The sequence below is a fragment of the Solanum pennellii genome, chromosome 11 (assembly GCF_001406875.1).
Source record: "Solanum pennellii chromosome 11, SPENNV200".
In the NCBI taxonomy this organism is placed as follows: domain Eukaryota; kingdom Viridiplantae; phylum Streptophyta; class Magnoliopsida; order Solanales; family Solanaceae; genus Solanum; species Solanum pennellii.
The window spans coordinates 1,474,172-1,493,099 of record NC_028647.1 but is presented as its reverse complement, the minus strand read 5'-3'; the positions used below and the strand labels follow the sequence as shown (position 1 = coordinate 1,493,099).

At 30.5% G+C, this 18,928-nt stretch overlaps 3 protein-coding genes across 3 annotated transcripts; 1 reads left to right on the top strand and 2 right to left on the bottom strand.

Moving 5' to 3' along the window:
• The first annotated feature begins 270 nt into the window (after positions 1-270).
• On the top strand, positions 271-878 carry LOC107002978 (transmembrane protein 234 homolog). The gene has a single exon (XM_015201200.2). The coding sequence runs from the start codon at positions 333-335 to the stop codon at positions 729-731; it is 399 nt and encodes a 132-aa protein (XP_015056686.1). The 5' UTR covers positions 271-332; the 3' UTR covers positions 732-878.
• A 91-nt stretch (positions 879-969) lies between these two features.
• Positions 970-6,007, bottom strand: LOC107002977 (ribonuclease H2 subunit A). The gene is made up of 8 exons (XM_015201199.2): positions 5,827-6,007; positions 4,971-5,042; positions 3,720-3,843; positions 3,550-3,637; positions 2,046-2,183; positions 1,857-1,944; positions 1,629-1,749; positions 970-1,390 (listed from the first exon to the last, which is right to left on the bottom strand). The coding sequence occupies exons 1-8, from the start codon at positions 5,909-5,911 to the stop codon at positions 1,213-1,215; spliced, it is 894 nt and encodes a 297-aa protein (XP_015056685.1). The 5' UTR covers positions 5,912-6,007; the 3' UTR covers positions 970-1,212.
• A 9,212-nt stretch (positions 6,008-15,219) lies between these two features.
• Positions 15,220-18,407, bottom strand: LOC107003006. Its single transcript, XM_015201232.2, has 3 exons — positions 17,267-18,407; positions 16,006-16,160; positions 15,220-15,909 (listed from the first exon to the last, which is right to left on the bottom strand). Exons 1-3 carry the CDS (start codon positions 17,826-17,828, stop codon positions 15,646-15,648), a joined length of 981 nt encoding a protein of 326 aa, XP_015056718.1. The 5' UTR covers positions 17,829-18,407; the 3' UTR covers positions 15,220-15,645.
• Between the last annotated feature and the right edge of the window lie 521 nt (positions 18,408-18,928).

Here is an 18,928-nt window from a genome sequence, read left to right as displayed (position 1 = left end):
TAATGCTCATTAACTAATTTATTAATAGCAATATATGTATATATATATATACACATAATTTTATTGTGTAAAAAGAAATAATCTAAAAAGCCCTTTTTTTAAAAATAAAAATATATATTTTTCTCATCATTGAGGCATGCCACATAGGCTGATTGAAGATCCTCATTTATATATATATATTGATTCCGTCTTATAGTTAAAAGTTAAAACTTAGGTGACAGGCGTTAAAAAGATAAAAATTAAAAATAAATAAATTATTACGGACAAATATTCAAGAGCAAATTGACCCCAATTAAAAAAGAGAACCAAAATCACAAATTGAGGGGAAAAAGATGATCGGAGAAGTGGAGAAGATGATAACAGTAGGCCTTGTTTGGGGAGCAACAAATGCCCTAATGCGAAAAGGGGCAATCAAATGGGATGAAACCATCAAATCTTTACCTCAACCAAACACACCCCAACACCCAGTTCTCACCACTATACAAAATTGGCTCAAACTTCTGTTGATTTGGCAATATTCACTGCCATTTCTTCTAAATCTTACAGCATCTGCTACTTTCTTTGCAATTTTAAGTGATACACCAATTTCTTTAGCTGTTCCTGTTACAAATGCCACCACTTTTGCTGCTACTGCTGTATTTGGATTGATTCTTGGTGAAGAAACTCATGTTGCTCTTGCTCTTTTTGGTACTTCTCTTATTGTTCTTGGTGTGTACATTTGTATCATGTAATCTTTTCAAATAAATCTGGATCTGATAGACAGGTAAGGAAGGATCTACAACTTTGGGTACGTGTTTTCGAGAATTCAGTAACTTTTGTTTAGATTCAGTAAATGTATGTTGGAAATCATAATAACAAAGCAATAGATGTTGAATCTCTTTCGATGTAAATACGGAACATATGCATAACATAAAACTGAATTCTTCAATCAGGTGGAACTCTCTCTTTGCATCTGAGGAGTTGTAAATCTAGAGGTAATGTAGGAAGATACATCAGATACTAATGGTTATTGATACACATAATTTCAGTGATTACATGATAGATAATCCTTAAAAGATGTTATCATATAAATCGCGTTACAAAACAATTTTCGATCAGCTAGCAGGTATGTAACTAGCTGATCTAAGCACCATCCTGTTCTAGTTAATGCAAGATGAATTTGGTGTTGAAGCAACATTTCACATTCTATCAGTAAATGAGAATTTGTGTACTTCAGAACTGTGAGAGGAGCTCAAGTTTACGAGCTTGGAAGAATTTGCAACGGCCTTTCCCATTTGACTCGATATCTTCACTTTTCCGTTTTACACCTGTGAAACCAATACTAGTTAGCTTTACTTGTCGCTTACTAGCTCTTCCGTTGTGTTCATCTTCGTCATTGGCATCAGATTCCCTATGGGAATGACATAAAAAAGATCCAGATTAAACATTGATAGCAATACGATTTGATGTTTTGAACTTGCTTCTGTTGCAGTTTGGGAAAACAACGTTTTAAGTTCTCACTCATTTCCATGTTCCAACTCTCTATTAAAACACGCCACACAAAAGGATTTGAGGTGAAAGTAAGATAAAGAGATTTTGAGTACAACGATCCCAGCAGAATTTAGTATGGAGGTTAGTAATGGACTCACCATACTACTTCGACATTATCCTTGGAGTATGCGTTACATGTTCCCCAGCTGAAACGGACCAAGGTTGGGAACCCAAAAACTGCGTGTTTGTGATTATCTAGCCAAGCTTTTGTCTCAGGATCTACAGGCAAAAATGGATGTCAAATTGCCCCTTCCATTTTGAGTATGATGTTAAGAATCTAGCAACATATAATCCCGATTTTAACTGAACAGAAGTTAAAACACTACCTCCAGGATATCCAGATCCGAAGTTCCTTTGCATGTTCTCAGCAGTTTCATCAAGCACCCAATCCCGCAAGGCTCGGTCCCTAGTAACCTGAAAGATGGTTATAAATGATATTAAGAATTATGAATTCAGATTTTAATTTTACAAAGGGAGGTAAATAGAGCGAGACAAAGTGGCAGATGCCAAGTCACCTTTGCAACAATACTGGCTCCACTTACGACGGGGTAAACACTGTCAGCTTTTTTTGCAACAACGAATTTGATTGCTGGAAAAATTTCAGATAGCTTCACTCTATACTTTTCAGGATCACCAACAGTATCCACATAAACCTGAAAGGAATTCATTAGTGCATCGCTTCTGACAATGTCTAAAATAACTTGTGGAATAAAATATACAATTGATCTGTACTCCCTTCGTCCCAATTTAAGTGTTTTACTTTCCTTTTTGTTTTGTCCTAAAAAGAGTGGCTTCTTTCTATACTCAATACGTTTTCCAATTCCAACAATCTACATGAAAAGTTTAAGACTACAAATTTAAAGAACTACACACATCTTTAATTTAAGATCACAAGGTTTAGAAGTCTCATTTCATTTCTTAAACTACATGCCAAATCAAACTAAGACGCTTGAATTGGGACAGAGGGAGTGAACATTATCAGTTTCAGTATTAGAGCCATCAAGTCTATTCAATTCCTATTTGTTTTTTAGTGAAGTACACAGCCATCCAGGAAAATGGGCAACTTATACCATATGGTAAACTAACAGGACTAAAGGTATGAAATGTGAGAACCAAAATCAAAGTAGTGGTCTGTGGCAGAGAGAACACGACAAGCACATACCTATAGAGGACAATGTTCAGTTCTGAATAGTATATTTAGAAATTGAGGTCTGACAAGTATATGTGGACAAAAGATATAGGACTAGGTTAAGCTTGGTGCTGCTGAGAGGTTCGTAAGCTGCAAAAACTTTGGTCTGGTCTTAAATTTGACCCAAAAGAGTTCCATTGCAACGGTATGTTATGTACATCAGAGCCTCATCTATAAGGTACAGCAAACTGACTAAAGGTTGAATCTCAGAAGTTGGCATGTTCATTTGTCAGTTAAGGAAAAGATAGCCAGTAGACATCTGGAGTTGAAGAAGGCAGATTTATGTAATACATAGTCTAGTCAGAATAACTGCACCAATGTGAGCTATGCATAGTATAGTCGGTCTCAAATCCAGATAATGAACAACACAAAAATAGTCCAATTATGATGAATCCTCGAAATGGGTTATGCAGGATTCCCATAGCTGAACTCAACTAGTTTGGGGTTGTTCATCTAGCTGTTTGATTGATATTTTGTTAAAATAGCAAGGATAATTGATGTATAGTTCCTGTAGCTGATTTATTTCAGTGATTGTTCTCTTAATAGTCACAGAAAGGGGTCTATCCTGTGAGACAAGAGAAAGCCCGAAAGGAACAGGAACCAAAAATCAGATTTACTCATTCTTCTCTTCTTCCTTATTTTGTTCCCCTACTGGGTGGGGTAGGGAGTGGTGTTAGATGCATACACATTTTCGGTAAAACTGGCACATATTCCACGAAAATGGATCTGATATTAACTTTCCCCTTTTGCTAAAAGAAAACATAAGCCAGTGCAACACACCCATCTTGAAGGGTAGCAAGTCTATAGAACTCAAAATAAGATATTCTTACCTCAGTTAAAAGAACACCAAGCTCCAGTGTCTTCCTCACAAGGCCGATTGCAGAATTATGAGATATTTCATTAAGATTTATTTTATTTCTGTCAAAAAGAAGAAAAGAGTACTCATGTGAGGAATCGATAAACTTGGAGTATGGTAAACCAAAGAGAGTTTTGTACAAACTTCTTTAACATTTTGGCTGAGAGATCTCTAGGATCTATCACATCAACAGCCCATCCGATGGATTCATTTGTCTTTAATTCCTCGAATAGTTCTTCCCTCTTCTCTTCTTTCAAAGTCTTCGAGTCTGTATTATATTTCATCAAAAAAAACTGAGTAAGCATGAACATGAAAAGAAATTTGCAGGTAAAATAGTTATTTATTATATGTAGAGAAAACAACATGATAGCTTATGCCAGTCATACAATAATTTTTTCTTACATGTTTTAATCAGGATATATAGCTTCTTTTTTTTTTGGTTAAATTCACCCAGCTGAGGATTTTATGCAAAAACTAAAATAATAAATTTTACACTTCAAGGAAAGGCAGTCGCATAATTCTTCATGCAACACCTCTATGAGTCAATTTCTCACTTTCTCCAAAGTCGAGAGAAAGTTAAACAACCCCAGAATCGAGAAAAAGTTAAACAAACCCCAGAAGTCTCAAGAAGCAATGAGAAAGGTTCAGGCGCTTATGTATAACAGGAACAAACTATGGGAATGAAATTTAGCTTGCTGATTAATATTCCGGAATAATTTTCATTCGTCATCCAAATGAAACAATGAATCTAGTTGGCTGACTACTATGCACTTTCATTCTTTAACATTTCTACTTTATTTCTGAAAAAGCGAATCCCCAAGAAGATCATAAGTTCACTACTTTCTATATACTCCATAGAAAAGATCAGAAAATCAGACCCTCCATCACCAAGAAGAGATAATAATTAGCAGGCAACTCCAACACGCCAAAAAACAAATATAAACAACCAAAACATTGATGCATCCTTAGAGAAGATACTCGAATCAAAATCCTACAAAAATCAAAGAGTGAAAGTGGAATAAACCCAACAAGAACAACAATTACACCTCAATCCAAAAGTAATTGACGTAGACTATATGAAAATCTTAAATATCCATTCTGCTCTATTTGGACTTGAACCCTTTCCTATCTAACATCAAATCCCGGCACTGATGATAGAGCATGCCTAGGAGAGTACATCTTATTTTGACTGATAAGTTTACCTAGGAGAGTACATCTTGACACAACAAATTCAATATGTGGGGATTCATCATACATAGACTAATTTTACTCTGCTTCCAATCTAGCACAATTATCTATCCTCCTTTAGTTGGGTATTCGGACAGATAGTATGAGCTAAGATAACAAAATAAAACTAAAATAATTCAAAAGAAGTACACGTCTTTCATAAGTTACCTGCAAACTGTAAAGTGGAAAGAGTCTTCTGGTATGAGCGTGCACAATACAGGCATCCATACACCATTGGCCCTGTAAATCATATGAAAACATGCACACACAGAGTTAAAACAGATACAAAGTGAATGCAGATGAACTACTTATCTTTTGTTTTGATAATCAAGGTGTCCGAATAGTTCAGGCACACCTGAACTAATAACGCAGGATATCCATTACCCTCAGTAGCAACATATACCAAGTAACTCCATCCACCAACACTGAGACATTTGAAAGAAATCACCTTCTTTTTGTCTTAGCTGGAATTTGAACATGTACCCACTACTTCCCATGCGGAACACTCCCTCCGCCTTACTTTACATTTTGGTTTGTCCCATAAAAGACGATATCTTTCTATATTTAGTACGTTTTCCAATTACAACATCCAACTAGACAAGCTTAATACCACAAGATTTAAAGGACTACACACATTTTCAATTTTATATCACAACAATCAAAAGTCTCCTTTTATTTCTTAAATTTCGCATCCACTCGGTTGAGGAACTGAATAATTTTACAGCAATCCCTGAAGTTCCATGTTACACTTCAGCCCACACAATTTGCATTAGTTAAGCAGTTAGTTGATTAGAATGAGCTTACTCTAAGCTCATTACCTCTATATAATCAGTACCTTGTACAGTTTTAAGAAAAACTTTCACAAATATCTTCTCTACTTTGTAGCTTTCTTCTCCAATTAATCACATTTTAACACAATCAAACTTAAATTGGAACGGAAAGAATATACAATAATGTGTAAAACATCCACAAAAATTACAACAAATAGTAGATATGAACTCGTAAAAATAAGGGGGAAAAGTACCTAAAACAGGACCGCGACCAGCTTCGTCAATACCCATGATACAAGGCTTCGATGCCCAAATTGGAAGCTGCCCCAAACTACCCATCTCCGATCTCCGATGTAGCCGGCCGCCGCTTCTGTCTACCGACGATTTGCTCCCGTCCCGCCACAAAGTGCTAAATACTGAACACTACACTAATCAAAATAGTATTTTTATTCCCCTTTTCAACACATGATTAAGAAAACGTCCAAAATAGTCCCTTATTTTTTGGTTAAAACTCAAAGTTGTACTTGAGCTTTTATATGAAACAATAATAATCCCTTGTATTTATAATATTAGTACATTTTTGGTCCTTCCTTAATTTCTTTGTCTGTTTTAAAAAGTTGGTTTTATCCACAATTCTATGTATGAAATGTTTAATCGTCTTTTTTTATATATATATTTAATTGAAATAATAATTCTACATAGAGAAGATAGAACAAGAATTATTTTGTTCATTAGAAATAGTATTGCAGCTAAACTAAAGATACATTAACGCATGACGTTGTAAGAAAAGAAAATTTTGTGTTGTTGCACATGAAATTGAGGTGATTTAACCTCTCGATTTTAGCTATAACTAAACAAATCTTAACGAACGTCCACGAAAAGTTTTAGCAAAAACGACGTCGCAATTCTGGATCACCAACAAAGATGGTGAACTACAACACATGAAAATTGGCAAAATGAGGAATTTGCTTGTTCTGGGTCTCGTTTGACCTTGAAAATGGGTCGTTTTGACCGTCAGGACCAACTGACTCTATAGTAAGGTCTTGACGGGTGTCCACAAAATTTTTCACAAAAATGACGTTGAAATTCTGGATCACCAAAAATCCTTAAACTACAACACACGAAAATCGACAAAAATAAATGGTTTGCCTGCTTCAAAACTTATTTGACCTTGAGAAGGGACCGTATTGATCGTTAGGGACAACTGGCTCTATAACTTAGGCATTAAATGATGCTTAGAATTGATCCTGAGGACCAGAAAGAAGCAACAAAAATAAAGATACAAAATAAATTTTCTTAAAAATTTTTTATACATCATTTATATTTTCTTGAAATTACTTTATACATCAATTATATGTAAGGTTGTTGTATTGTTCTTTGAAATTACTTTGTATATGTTATTAAAAAAAATATGCAAATAAAATGAAGGGGAGAAACACAAAAATAAAGATACATAATAAATTTGGTCTCAAAATTCTAGAGTAGAAATTAAAAAAAAATAATTTTTTTTATATTTGTCCAAATTTTGTTTGATAATTTAACTTAATATCTAGCTAAGTTGGATGTTATAGGTACTAATAATATATATAGATATTAATTATCCAAAAAATAAAAAACATAAATACTTATGTTATATGTACAAACTCAATTATATTTCATACCAACAATCATTATGTTGGTCTCCATATGAATTCCTACCTTGAATTTCAAATTTAATTTATCAAAATATATAAAATAATACATTAAGTATGTACATATCTTGTTTATTAAATATGTTTTCATTATATATTTTGCCCATAATTATTTGTTAAATTAAAAATATATTGATTTCTCGTGTATATCTTTTCTTTCTCATTCCTCTAGTACCAAATTTTTTAAAGAAAAATAATACTATGATTTATTTTATAATCTGACTCATTCCATTATCGAAATTTCAAAGTTGAATTCTCACATTTTTGTTGGTGAAATTTATATCAAATCAATATACGTATATCATGTATTTGAACACACAAAACAACTTTCACTTAGTCATGACTAATTAATATAATCACAAATCACTTTATCACTAAATAGAATTAATCATGATGTATGATTAACTAATTAATCATGATTTTATTACTTATAAAAGGAAATAATTAAAAACCTTCCTTTTAGTACAAAAAAAAAAGTATAAAAATTCAAGGCTGTATATATTTATTTTTTTTGCTTTAATTTTTACTTAGAAGTTCCTATATACTATCAATATTATTTTATCTATAATAGAAGATATATTTATTATTTGACCTACAATAGAATATTTATTTCCATTTTTCTAATGTTTAATTTGCGCAATACATTAGCTACAGCAGGGTATTTTGATCTACTATAGAAGATTCTTAATTTTTAGTAATATTTATTATTTATATTAGTATGTATATTTTTTTATCTATATATGTTTTCCACTTTTAAAAAAAGTAATCCATTAATGATTGCAAGATAATTAATTGCATTTACCTTTTAAGTGACACAATAAGAAATTATAAATTCTAAATCTCTTTTTTTATTATTATTATTATTTGCAATTTCACTTTGAGGAATATAATAATTCCCAAATAAGAATTGAAAATGAAGAATACAAGTCCTAATCAAAGCCTTTTCATGGCTTATATTATTTTCTTGCTTGTTTCATTCTCTGGTAAAGTATATAATATCTCTTTTCTCATATTTCTTATTTTGCATTTATTATTTTAGAATATTTTTAGAATTTTGATATTTCAATTAAAATATTGTCATGTGTACACATGAGCGGAGTTTCATGAACCTACTTTTTTATATTTTGAATGTTCTTAGTAAAAATTTTGATTTCGTTATTAATAAAGGAGTAAGGAGAATTTTTTGGCAGTATTATTATTTTTAAAAAAATAAAAATAAAAATCTAACACTATGTTAAAAAAAAAAGAGTAAATGTACAAATAAAACATATAAGTTCATTTACCCTACTATACCTTTTCTAAAAAATATAATGTATTTTTTTCCATGATTTTTTTTTGTTTGAAATTTATTTAAAATAACTTTATTAAAAATAATACCAATACAAAGTATTATTTAGGAGACTTGGTGAGATCCACTAATAATACAAAAAAAAAAATATCATAGGAATATTGATTCAAATTACTCATTAACTATTTTTTGGTGTAGTTTCTTTAACTTCCATGAAGGTTGATCAAAAATAATTTATGGATTAAAAAACCTCCTTTAATTTCTTCTTTCTTGTTTTATTTTTTTATATTTTGAACTTTCTAAATATCATCTTAGGAATCAACTTCAATTGCTTTATAACAAGTGTTTCTTTTTTTTTGTAAGTACTTTAACTATTTTGAATATACTACACGCAGCGATACAAACTAATCATGCATCGAGTCTATTAAAGAAAGATGATAATATTCAAGAACTTCAAGATGATCGTAAGACGAACCGCGTTAAACCTGGTCTAATGTGTAAAGAAGGCAGTATACATATAAATCAAGGTCCAGGAGGTACACTTCCTAGTGGCATTCCATTGTATGTTGTTATAATTCAAAATATGTGTGTGGCAAAAAGTTGTGGTAATATTCACATGACATGTGGTTGGTTTAGCTCTGCAAGATTGATAAACCCTAAGATTTTTAGGAGACTTAGTGAGAATGATTGTCTTGTCAATGATGGGAAGCCTCTAGGACCTGGATCATCAATCACTTTTGCATATGCTAATACCTTCCCATATCATATTGCTGTTAAGTCTGTTACATGTAATTAAAATAAACTTATGTATCGATTTGCGATTCGATTATAGTCTTTCTTAATAAGAGGAGATGGAGAGAAGTTTGATTTATATAGTCGAATTGAAGTGTCTGATGATTGATTTATTGTACTAGGTATGGTTTTATATGATTAAATGAAGGTTTTTCTTGTCTACTTATGTTGATGGCTTTTTTTTGGGTATTTTTGGGGTATGGTATTAAAGTATATTTTATTCGCTTTTACTTGATATGTTTCACTTTTAAAGAGTTATTTTAACTAGTTTTAAGTTTGAAGTTAGTTTGAATTGGGAAAAATAGAGATGTACGTTACCCGTAATATGTGGAAGTATCGTCGTAATTTCATAGAGTCATTCGGTCTGGTAGGAAGGCCGACCACTACATAAGTCGTCATCCGTCCAGGAGAGAAGCAAGCTACCTTTCTTTGATCCCCCTTCCCGTTATGATTGCGTTTTGTACCCCTACTACGAACTTGAGAGACGGAACTATGACTCACGGAAGCGGTATATAAGTGCCTTATGCGGGAAATCCAGCCAAATGACTACAGGATCATCGGTCTACTCTACCTCAATTATTAATTTAATATTAAATAGTCATAAAAAAGTTATACGAAAAGTACTACAAAATATGATTAAAAATATGATTAGTCCAATATTATTTTTAAAATGTTGATTAAAATTTAAATAATTTTGCTCTCGAGAAAACAAAATATGACAATAAGCTATATAAAAAGAAGTTTGTCAAAGAGGCAACCTAAATGTTTACTATTGTTGCATGTTAAAGATTGTTATTGGTTTAGGGCGTTTAAATTGACTCATTTCAAAGTGTTTTAAGTATTTAAAATAATTTTTAAATACTTTTGAAGTGCTTGATTAAATTAAAAAATATTTGTAAGTTCTAAGTTTTAAGTTAAAGTAATAAAAAATATGACTTATACGTTAAGAACTAAAATTCAGTTCAAATAGTCTCTTATTATTTTCTTATGTTCTATAATATCGTACCGAAAGAAAAACTTTCAATAAAATTATATTTTTACCATTTTTAGACATGATTATAATAATTTGGACTCTTTTTTATGCGCTATAATGTTTACCATTATTTATTTTATCAAAAGTAACAAATCCACTTACCTCGTGAAATTTAATAACAAAATTATATTTTTACCATTTTTAAACATATGATTATAATAAGGACTCCTTTTTGTGCTATAATGTTTATCATTATTTATTTATCAAAAAAAAAAAAGAATCTCACTTACCTCATGAAATTTAGTAACAAAATTATACTTTTACTATTTCTAAATATATTATTAAAATATGGACTCCTTTTTGAGCTACAATTAATATTTACCATTATTTATTTCAAAAAAAAAAAAAGGAAATCTCACTTACCTCATGAAATTTAATAACAAAATTATACTTTTACTATTTCTAAAGAATATGATTAATAATAATATGGACTCTTTTTTTATATGGTATAATGTTTGCCATTGTTTATTTACCCAAAAAAAATGGCTTACCTTAAGAAAATTTGGAAACAAAATTTATTATTTTTTTCCATTTTCTAACATATGATTATAATAATGTTGACTTCTACATTTTGGTAAGAACCAAGTTTACCACTATTTAAAGGGGGGTTTTCATCAAGTGATACAGCAAACTAAAATAAATCAAATTTTTTTTATTCTTATTTTACTGCAAATTTTCATCCAATGGCTTCACCTGATCATGACATTGAAAAGTGAGTTTCTTTTTTATTTTTTCCTCCAATTATAAAGTAATAGAAATTAGTAACAAAATGCATCCATCTATCTTTAAAAAATTTGTATCTAGCTAGAATTTTTTTTTAACAATCAATGCATTATTAAATAGAATTATCAAACTTATTTTATTATTTTAGAAAAAAAAATTTGCATACTGTTAAATATTATTTTGTGTGTAATATATTATTAGATATAATCTTATGAATCTTTTATGCATGATGCTCAGATCTTATATGAAGGCCACGGAAGAATTCTTTAAACTTAAGCTTGAAAGTGAAAAATTGGAAAATCATAAATTGAAGGAAGAAATTTGCTCTTCTTGCTTTAACGAGAAGATGCGTGGGCTTGATGTTCAGTTGGAAATAACGGTCAGTATTATAATATCGATATATATTATTTAAATTTTTTAAATTATTAATTTTTACATCTTTTTTTTTTTTGTAGAAAGAGAAGTTGTCTCACCTTTCTCTTCAAATTTGGTGGAGTGCACTACAAAAGAGGGACTTGGGAAAATAAAGTATTTGAAGATCTCTCTATAAGAACAATTTTACTTTGATAATTAAGTTGAATAAATTCTAGTGGTACTTTGGTTATCATTTTCTGATTTATAATGTATTGTCATTTTATCTTATCTCAATGAAATCTATTTAATGTCTTCTTGAAATTATTGTGTATCTTTAATTAAAAAATATAAAAATGAAAATGAAAAAAAAAATGATATAAAATGCATTATATAATAGAATGTTAGAACAAAACAATAGATGCTTGTTTGAGCACATATAACTATCAAAATAAATAAATAAATATAAAATTAGTAAACACAATTTTTTTAATAGTTTCTTTTTGATATAAATATTTATGTCAAAACAATAAATGCATTAAATGTGTCCATATAACCATCACCTTAATTATGATTATTTAATTAATATATCTATTTATAAATTACTTAATTATAATAATTAAATTAAATTATCGCAGATACTTAATGCGTCTAAGTTTTTTAACGAAGGAAATAAAAAAAAACAAAGTTATTTGGTTAGTGATGATGAATAAATCAATTAATCATGGTATTTTATTACTTAACAAAAGAAATAATTAAACATTTTCGTCCTTTTAAAAAAAATATTTTAAGCCATCACCTTTCTTGTTAATTCAAACATTTTCATCTTTTCGTTACTCCTATCGTTCGATAATAGTTGATTAATTTACTAAAAATAGTTATTCCATATTAATTTATCTACTTTACTAAATCAAAAGATTTAATTTTTTTCTATATTAACTGCTTCTGAAATTATTTTTTTAAAAAAGTGTTCATATTTATTTGTAAAATTCTCAACAAATTTTTTAAAAAGCGAATGAGTAAAAATTATCTTCTTATTTAAAATTTTTCAATATATGTGTAAAAAAATACTCAACTAACATGAATTCAAGCCTCTATATATTTTGGGACAATTATACATTAAATTGGTTTTCTTTCTATTTATTAATAATAACAAAAGTCACAATGATATGTTCATTACATCATTTCTCTGTTCTTCTTTTTTATTTAGTTTTTATGTTTCACTTGATGCCTTTTAAATTTAATTAAATTTATAATATTAAAAAAATTCTTGAATTACGATGTTAGATGATTGATTTATTGCATTAGGTATGTTTTATAGGATTAATTAAAGGTTTTGATTAATCAGGCTTCTTTTTTAGTACATTTTAAAATTAATTTTTAGATACTCAAAAAATTATACGAAAAATGCTATGAAATGTGATTAAAAATATAATTATTCTCATATTATTTTCAAAATATTGATCAAAATTTACATGATTTAACTCTCGAAAAATAAAATATGACAAATTAAAATAACGATAGAATGCTATATAGAAGAAGTTTGTCAAAGAGGCAACTTAAATGTTAACTATTGTTGTTTAGGATCGGTTTGAATTGAGTTATTTGTATTTAAAGTGTTTAAAATATTAAAAATATATATATATATTAGCATTTAATTTTAAATTAAATTGTTAAAAGTTAATCAAAATTATAACTTGTACGTCAAAAACTAAAATTTTAAAATATATATTTATTAGCACTTAATTTTAAATTAAAGTGTAAAAATTAATCAAAATTATAACTTGTACGTCAAAAATAAAATTTAACCCAAATAGTTTCTTATCCTTTTCTACGTGCTATAATATTTACCACTGTTTATTTACCAATAAAAATATTACTTTACCTCATGAAATTCAACAACAAAATTATATTTTTACCATTTATAGGCATGTGATTATTGATAATATGGGCTCCTTTTTTATGTGATATAATATTTATCATTGTTTATTTACCAAAATTAAAAATCTCACCTACCACGTGAAATTTAGTAACAAAATTATATCTTTACCATTTATAACATATGATTATAAAATGAACTTCTTTTTTTTTCTATAATGTTTACCATTACTTTTTTATAAAAAATAAAAAAAACAACAAAATCTCACTTACTTCATGAAATTTAGTAACGAAATTATATCTTTACCATTTTTAAACATATGATTATAATATGGACTTCTTTTTCTATAATGTTTACCATTAATTTTTTTTATCAAAAAAATAAAATAAAATCTCATTTACTTCATGAAATTTAGTAACAAAATTATACTTATACAGTATAAGTTATACTATTTCTAAACAATATATTGTAATAATATGGACTTAATTTTTTATGTGCTATAATATTTATCAAAAATAATCTAGCTTACCTCATGAAATTTAGTGACAAAATTATTTTTTTACCATTTTATAACATATGATTATAATAATATATTGACTTCTACACTTGGTAAGTTGGTAAGAACCAAGTTCACCACTATTTAAAGGGCTTTTTCCATCTTGTGAATAGCATAATTACAATAAAATAAACTTTTTTGTCTTATTTTAATTCAAATTTCAACCCAATGGCTTCAACTGATCATGATTTTGAAAAGTGAGTTTAGTATTTTTGTTAGTCTTATTTATATGCCGTTAAATATTATTTTGTATGTTAATATATTGGATAATTATTTATTTTATGATCTTATGAGATTTTTATGGTGCTTAAATTTTGTAGGGAGATTCAGGAGGAATTTCAAAAAATTACGCTTAAAATTGATATACTGAATAATGACATGATGAATGGAATACTTTGCTCTTCTTGCTATGTCAAGTATATGCGCGAGGAGAATGCCAAGTTGAGAATATTGGTTAGTATATATTATCGATGTATATAATTTAAATTCTTTAAATTATTGATATGTCTTTCTTTTCCTCTTTTTTTTTTTTGCAGCATGAAAAATGGAGTGTAATTTTGATCGAAAAAGCGATAAATACATGAAGAGTATTTGGGCCTTAAAAAAAAAAACTTTTGAAGATCTCTGAATAAGGACAATTTTAGTTTGATAATTAAGATCAAGAAATTTTAGTTGTACTTTAGTGCTCATTTTCTGATTTATAATGTGTTATCATTTTATCTTTATCATAATGAAATTTATTACTTTAAAATCGTTATTTTATTCTTAATAAAATGATTTGTAGTCCGATAATTGATCAAGAGGTTTTAGATCACTAATTTCAACAAAAAAGAAAAGAATTTCTTAAAATTTCTGTCAATAGTCGAATGGTATTACATAAATTAAGGCAGAGAGTAATTCTTTTGCCAGTCCCCTAAGGTTATACGATCTATGAGCATGTCAGAATGAACTTAAACTTATGGCTTATAAGCCAAAAATCATAAACTAAGACATCTAATTTACGTTTTTAACTTCTTTTGTTATTTTTACTTAAAAACGAGAGCTTAAAACTCTTTTTTTTTTATTTGTATTCAAACACTACCAAATCGTTTAAAAACCATTTTACGTTAAAAGCACTTAAAACAAGCGAACCCGAACAAGCTCTAAATGGAAAAGATGCAACTTAACTTTGAAGTGAAGAATAACAAAGGAAAAAGAAGGCAAAAAAGTACAATACAAAAGAAGAAGCAATATGCTTATCCACAATACAATATTCTCTTTTTCTCTCCCAAAGCTAAAGGCATTAAAGTTATGATATACAAGTAATTTTTGATGAACATGGACAAAAGCATACATGACATCAAAATCTTTCTTTTTTTTTAACATAAAAGCAACAACATTCCACATGGATTACCTCCAAATTATTTACATTAACAAAGTAGTAAATTCAAAGTAACATCCATCAAAGCTTGTCTCTTTGATGTTTTCACTATGTACATATCATATTGTATTATAACTAGCTAAAGTGTACTAAAGTAAAAGAAAGAAAAATATAGCAAAAACTAAAAGTGGAAAGAACATAAGGCAACCAATCCTCCCTTTTGCTTTGAGTATCTGCCTTGTGAAAGAAACAACAAAAAGGTAACAATGGTTCTTAAAGAACATAAAAGAAGAGCAAAGCAATTACAAGTGATGATAGCATCAATTGCTCTACTTTAAGCGCGAAGCTGGACTAGACTCGACGATTAGTTTCTTGATCATTTGAGTGATTGTTGTATGGATTATACAGCCTTATCAGTGATTAATCGGAGCATTGTAGACACTCGGTTTTGGTCACTGCACCTAGAAAGCATGTCTAAGTAATGCATGGCATCTGGAGGGAGGAGGCCTTCCATAAAGAAACGAAACAGATGAGAGTGTGTCCCGTGCATGACATCCAAACACTGGTCTAGGACTTTATCCTGTTGTGCTTTACTCAATTCAGCTGCCTCCATCAGTGGCAGGAGATTCTTCTCCTCTTCTTCAAAGTGTTTCTTGCTATGCTCCTGCATTAGATAGCCACATTTCAGAAGGATTTGGTGGACTAACATCTATCAGAATCCTCACAAGTGATGTTATAATGAATGCAGAATGTACGTTACCTTTAAGGTTTTGAGTCGAGTAGAAAGGTTACAGAGGGCATCTTGGTAGGCAGGATGCCCTGAATCAAGAACTCCTATAGATTTGATATCTTCTTTAATACCATTCATCATAGGAAGGTCCCTTGCATGCTCCTCATTTGCAGCTTTAGACAGTCCTGAATTATAGCCCACTAAGGTCAATATATCGCGGCAAAACAACAGATTACCAGATCAGCATGCATTCGGAGAATCAACTAACGTCAGACACACTAAGTACTAAAGCAAGAACATAGCCCCCTATAAGTAAATTAATAAGCTAAACATTCTTGTTGATCAGTCGCTGACTATCCTCGAAAATCTCTCTCTTTCAGTTCAATACCCCCCATCCTCACTTGGAGTTCTGATTTTTTTCAAACATACATTAGAGTAACAGTTCCACCATGAAGATAAATCAATCTAATAAAATGATTTTGTTCTGCATTTCACCTTTCTGAATCCATTGAGGATCAATCGATCTTGTAAGTTAGTACCAACTAAGTTTATTGCAAAAGCTGCTATATTTGACTCTGTCGTTGTAACCCAGTTACCATTTCCATATATCTTTCATAAAACAGGCACATCATATATAGAATTAATCATAATTCATAACAAAGAGACATTTTTCAAGCATAAGGTCACAAGCTCGAATAACGGAGAAGACTTGTGGTTGCTTTATGAGCTAAAACTAGTCTACTTAAATAGCTAATCCTCTTGGTATTGAGCCAAAAAATTCAATAAGTCCCAAACAAGCCCCAGACACGGGAATAAACACCAATACAATCCAACAACCAGCAGTACATAACTCAATATTTCTGCGCGTCCAACTACAGACAACAAACAACAACATACACAATGAAATCGCACAAGTAGGATCTGGGGACGGCAGAGTAGAGTTTACACAGACCTCACTCCTACCTTGGTAGATAGTTTCATTGTTTCCAATAGACCCTCGACTCAAGAAAAAGCATATCAAAGCAGATTAGAAAAAGAACTAACCGACAGGAAGAAATAATGGCAGAGCATTCTAAGGTAGGCAGTTGCTGAAATCGAACAATAAAAACTACAACAGAAAACAGTAGCACTACTAATTTGGAAGGATAGGTAACGCAACGCACTGCTACGTACAGGCATAGTTGATTGACTGATAAAAAGCTTTACTTGATTCACAGTTAATCAATGGAGCTAAGCTAACAAACAAATTATCTTCACTATATGCTCAGCAATCTGATAAAACAAAATTTACCTCTATCAGCTTTTTCCAAGATTTGAAAGACAACTCTTTCTTCCATTTGAGCATGTTCAAGCATTAGCTCCAGCAACTGTGAATAGCCTCTAGCAAACTTCCTCACCTCCATTCGTGGAGTCCCCATTGCCGGATCACCTCGTGCTTTACCTCCACGAGCCGCCAAGTCCTCCGCCCACCTCCCCATTCTCTCCAAATGCCACATTATACTCCTATGCTGCAAAATAACCAACCACACAACAAACGGCGTCGTTTCATCATACCACCCACCAATACTCCCCGTCAACAGCTTCGGCTCCGGAAACTTCAAATCCAAGTAACGCAGCACGGAATCAACAGACCCAGTAACGGAATCCGATTTATACTCCACCGCCGGCGATTGGTGGGTATCAGAGGGGACGAAATTGACTGTCACCGGCTTGTAAAGCAGAGCACATCGAATGTAATAAGTCGTAACACTATTCGGATTTCCATACAGCTTCACTGCCGGATATTTCTTCAGCACATCGGCCGGCGCAATCTCCGATGCCGACTTCCTCGATACCCCCAAACAATTCCCCATTTACCCAAATCGTATAAAAATCAAAATACAACTATCTTAATACAAAAAAACAACAACTGGGTTTTCGATTCTTCTCTTGAAATGATGAAAAAAAAACATGGGTTTTTCTGGGTTTTTGAAATTAAGCAATATTATATTCCCCGTTTACACAAAACGAAGAAATACAGAGATTCCTTAACCACTTGAGAACGAAAACGAAGAAGAAGAAGAAGAGTTAAATGGAAGAAATTCACAAGGGACACAATGAAAACAGAGGAAGTTTACGACTATACGGTACCCATTAACCCAAAAAAAAAGAAAACAAGTGAAAGGAAAAAATCTAGATCAAGCTTAAACGTGCATAGTAATGGAGGAAATACAGAGTATTATGTATTGATTATTGAATTTTCTTTGAGTTTTTAGGGTCTGGGGATGTGTGCAGAGTGAGAAAAATTGAGCATTATTATACTGTGTGATTCAACAATGGCAGTTTGATGAAGAAGATAAAGAGTTATCGAACGAGAAATTAGGTGCCAATTGGAGAGACGCTCCTTTGGGACCGGACGGCTCTGTTTTGTTTGGTGATTCAGCTTAACGTCTTTTATTTTGACTTAAAACTGATTTTCCTTCAATTAGTAATGGGTTCGGTTAAAATGGAATTTCGGTTGAGTTGGATAGGATTTAGAGGATAACGAGCGGGGATTCAATTGAATATTCGTTTAATTAGGTGACGTGTTGTGGGTTTACGCCTCAAGAGAGGAAAAAATTTGATTTCGTTTAATTAGTAAGGGGGTTGATTAAAATGGGATTTCAGTTGAGTTGAGTTGGATTAATATGATTCTCGGCGAATTTAGAAGGTAGCGATCGAGTAGTTCATCCGAACTTTCTTGAGGAAAAAATTATATGATATATACGTAAAATATTTTTAAATATTTATTTATATATATTTTGGATTTTATTAGTATAAAATTAGAGAATGGGTTATAAAAAACTAGCATGGGGGTTTAATTTGATGGCACAATAGACTAATATTAGTTATTTTTCTCTGTGTAAAAGAACAAATTTGTTAATTTATCACTAGAGATTCTTTGGAATTTTATAAATTTATTTACACTTTTTTT

What these genes read in the sequence shown, in the direction of transcription:
- LOC107002978 (XM_015201200.2), top strand. Translation starts at nt 333, where the DNA reads ATGATCGGAGAAGTGGAGAAGATGATAACAGTAGGCCTTGTTTGGGGA.
- LOC107002977 (XM_015201199.2), bottom strand. Translation starts at nt 5,911, where the DNA reads ATGGGTAGTTTGGGGCAGCTTCCAATTTGGGCATCGAAGCCTTGTATC. An exon ending in CGGATCTGGATATCCTGGAG is followed by an intron (nt 1,750 to 1,856) that starts GTAGTGTTTTAA and finishes TTTTGCCTGTAG; the next exon opens with ATCCTGAGACAAAAGCTTGG. An exon ending in GATAATGTCGAAGTAGTATG is followed by an intron (nt 1,391 to 1,628) that starts GTGAGTCCATTA and finishes TCATTCCCATAG; the next exon opens with GGAATCTGATGCCAATGACG.
- LOC107003006 (XM_015201232.2), bottom strand. Translation starts at nt 17,828, where the DNA reads ATGGGGAATTGTTTGGGGGTATCGAGGAAGTCGGCATCGGAGATTGCG. An exon ending in CTTGGAAAAAGCTGATAGAG is followed by an intron (nt 16,161 to 17,266) that starts GTAAATTTTGTT and finishes GCTATAATTCAG; the next exon opens with GACTGTCTAAAGCTGCAAAT. An exon ending in CTCGACTCAAAACCTTAAAG is followed by an intron (nt 15,910 to 16,005) that starts GTAACGTACATT and finishes TATCTAATGCAG; the next exon opens with GAGCATAGCAAGAAACACTT.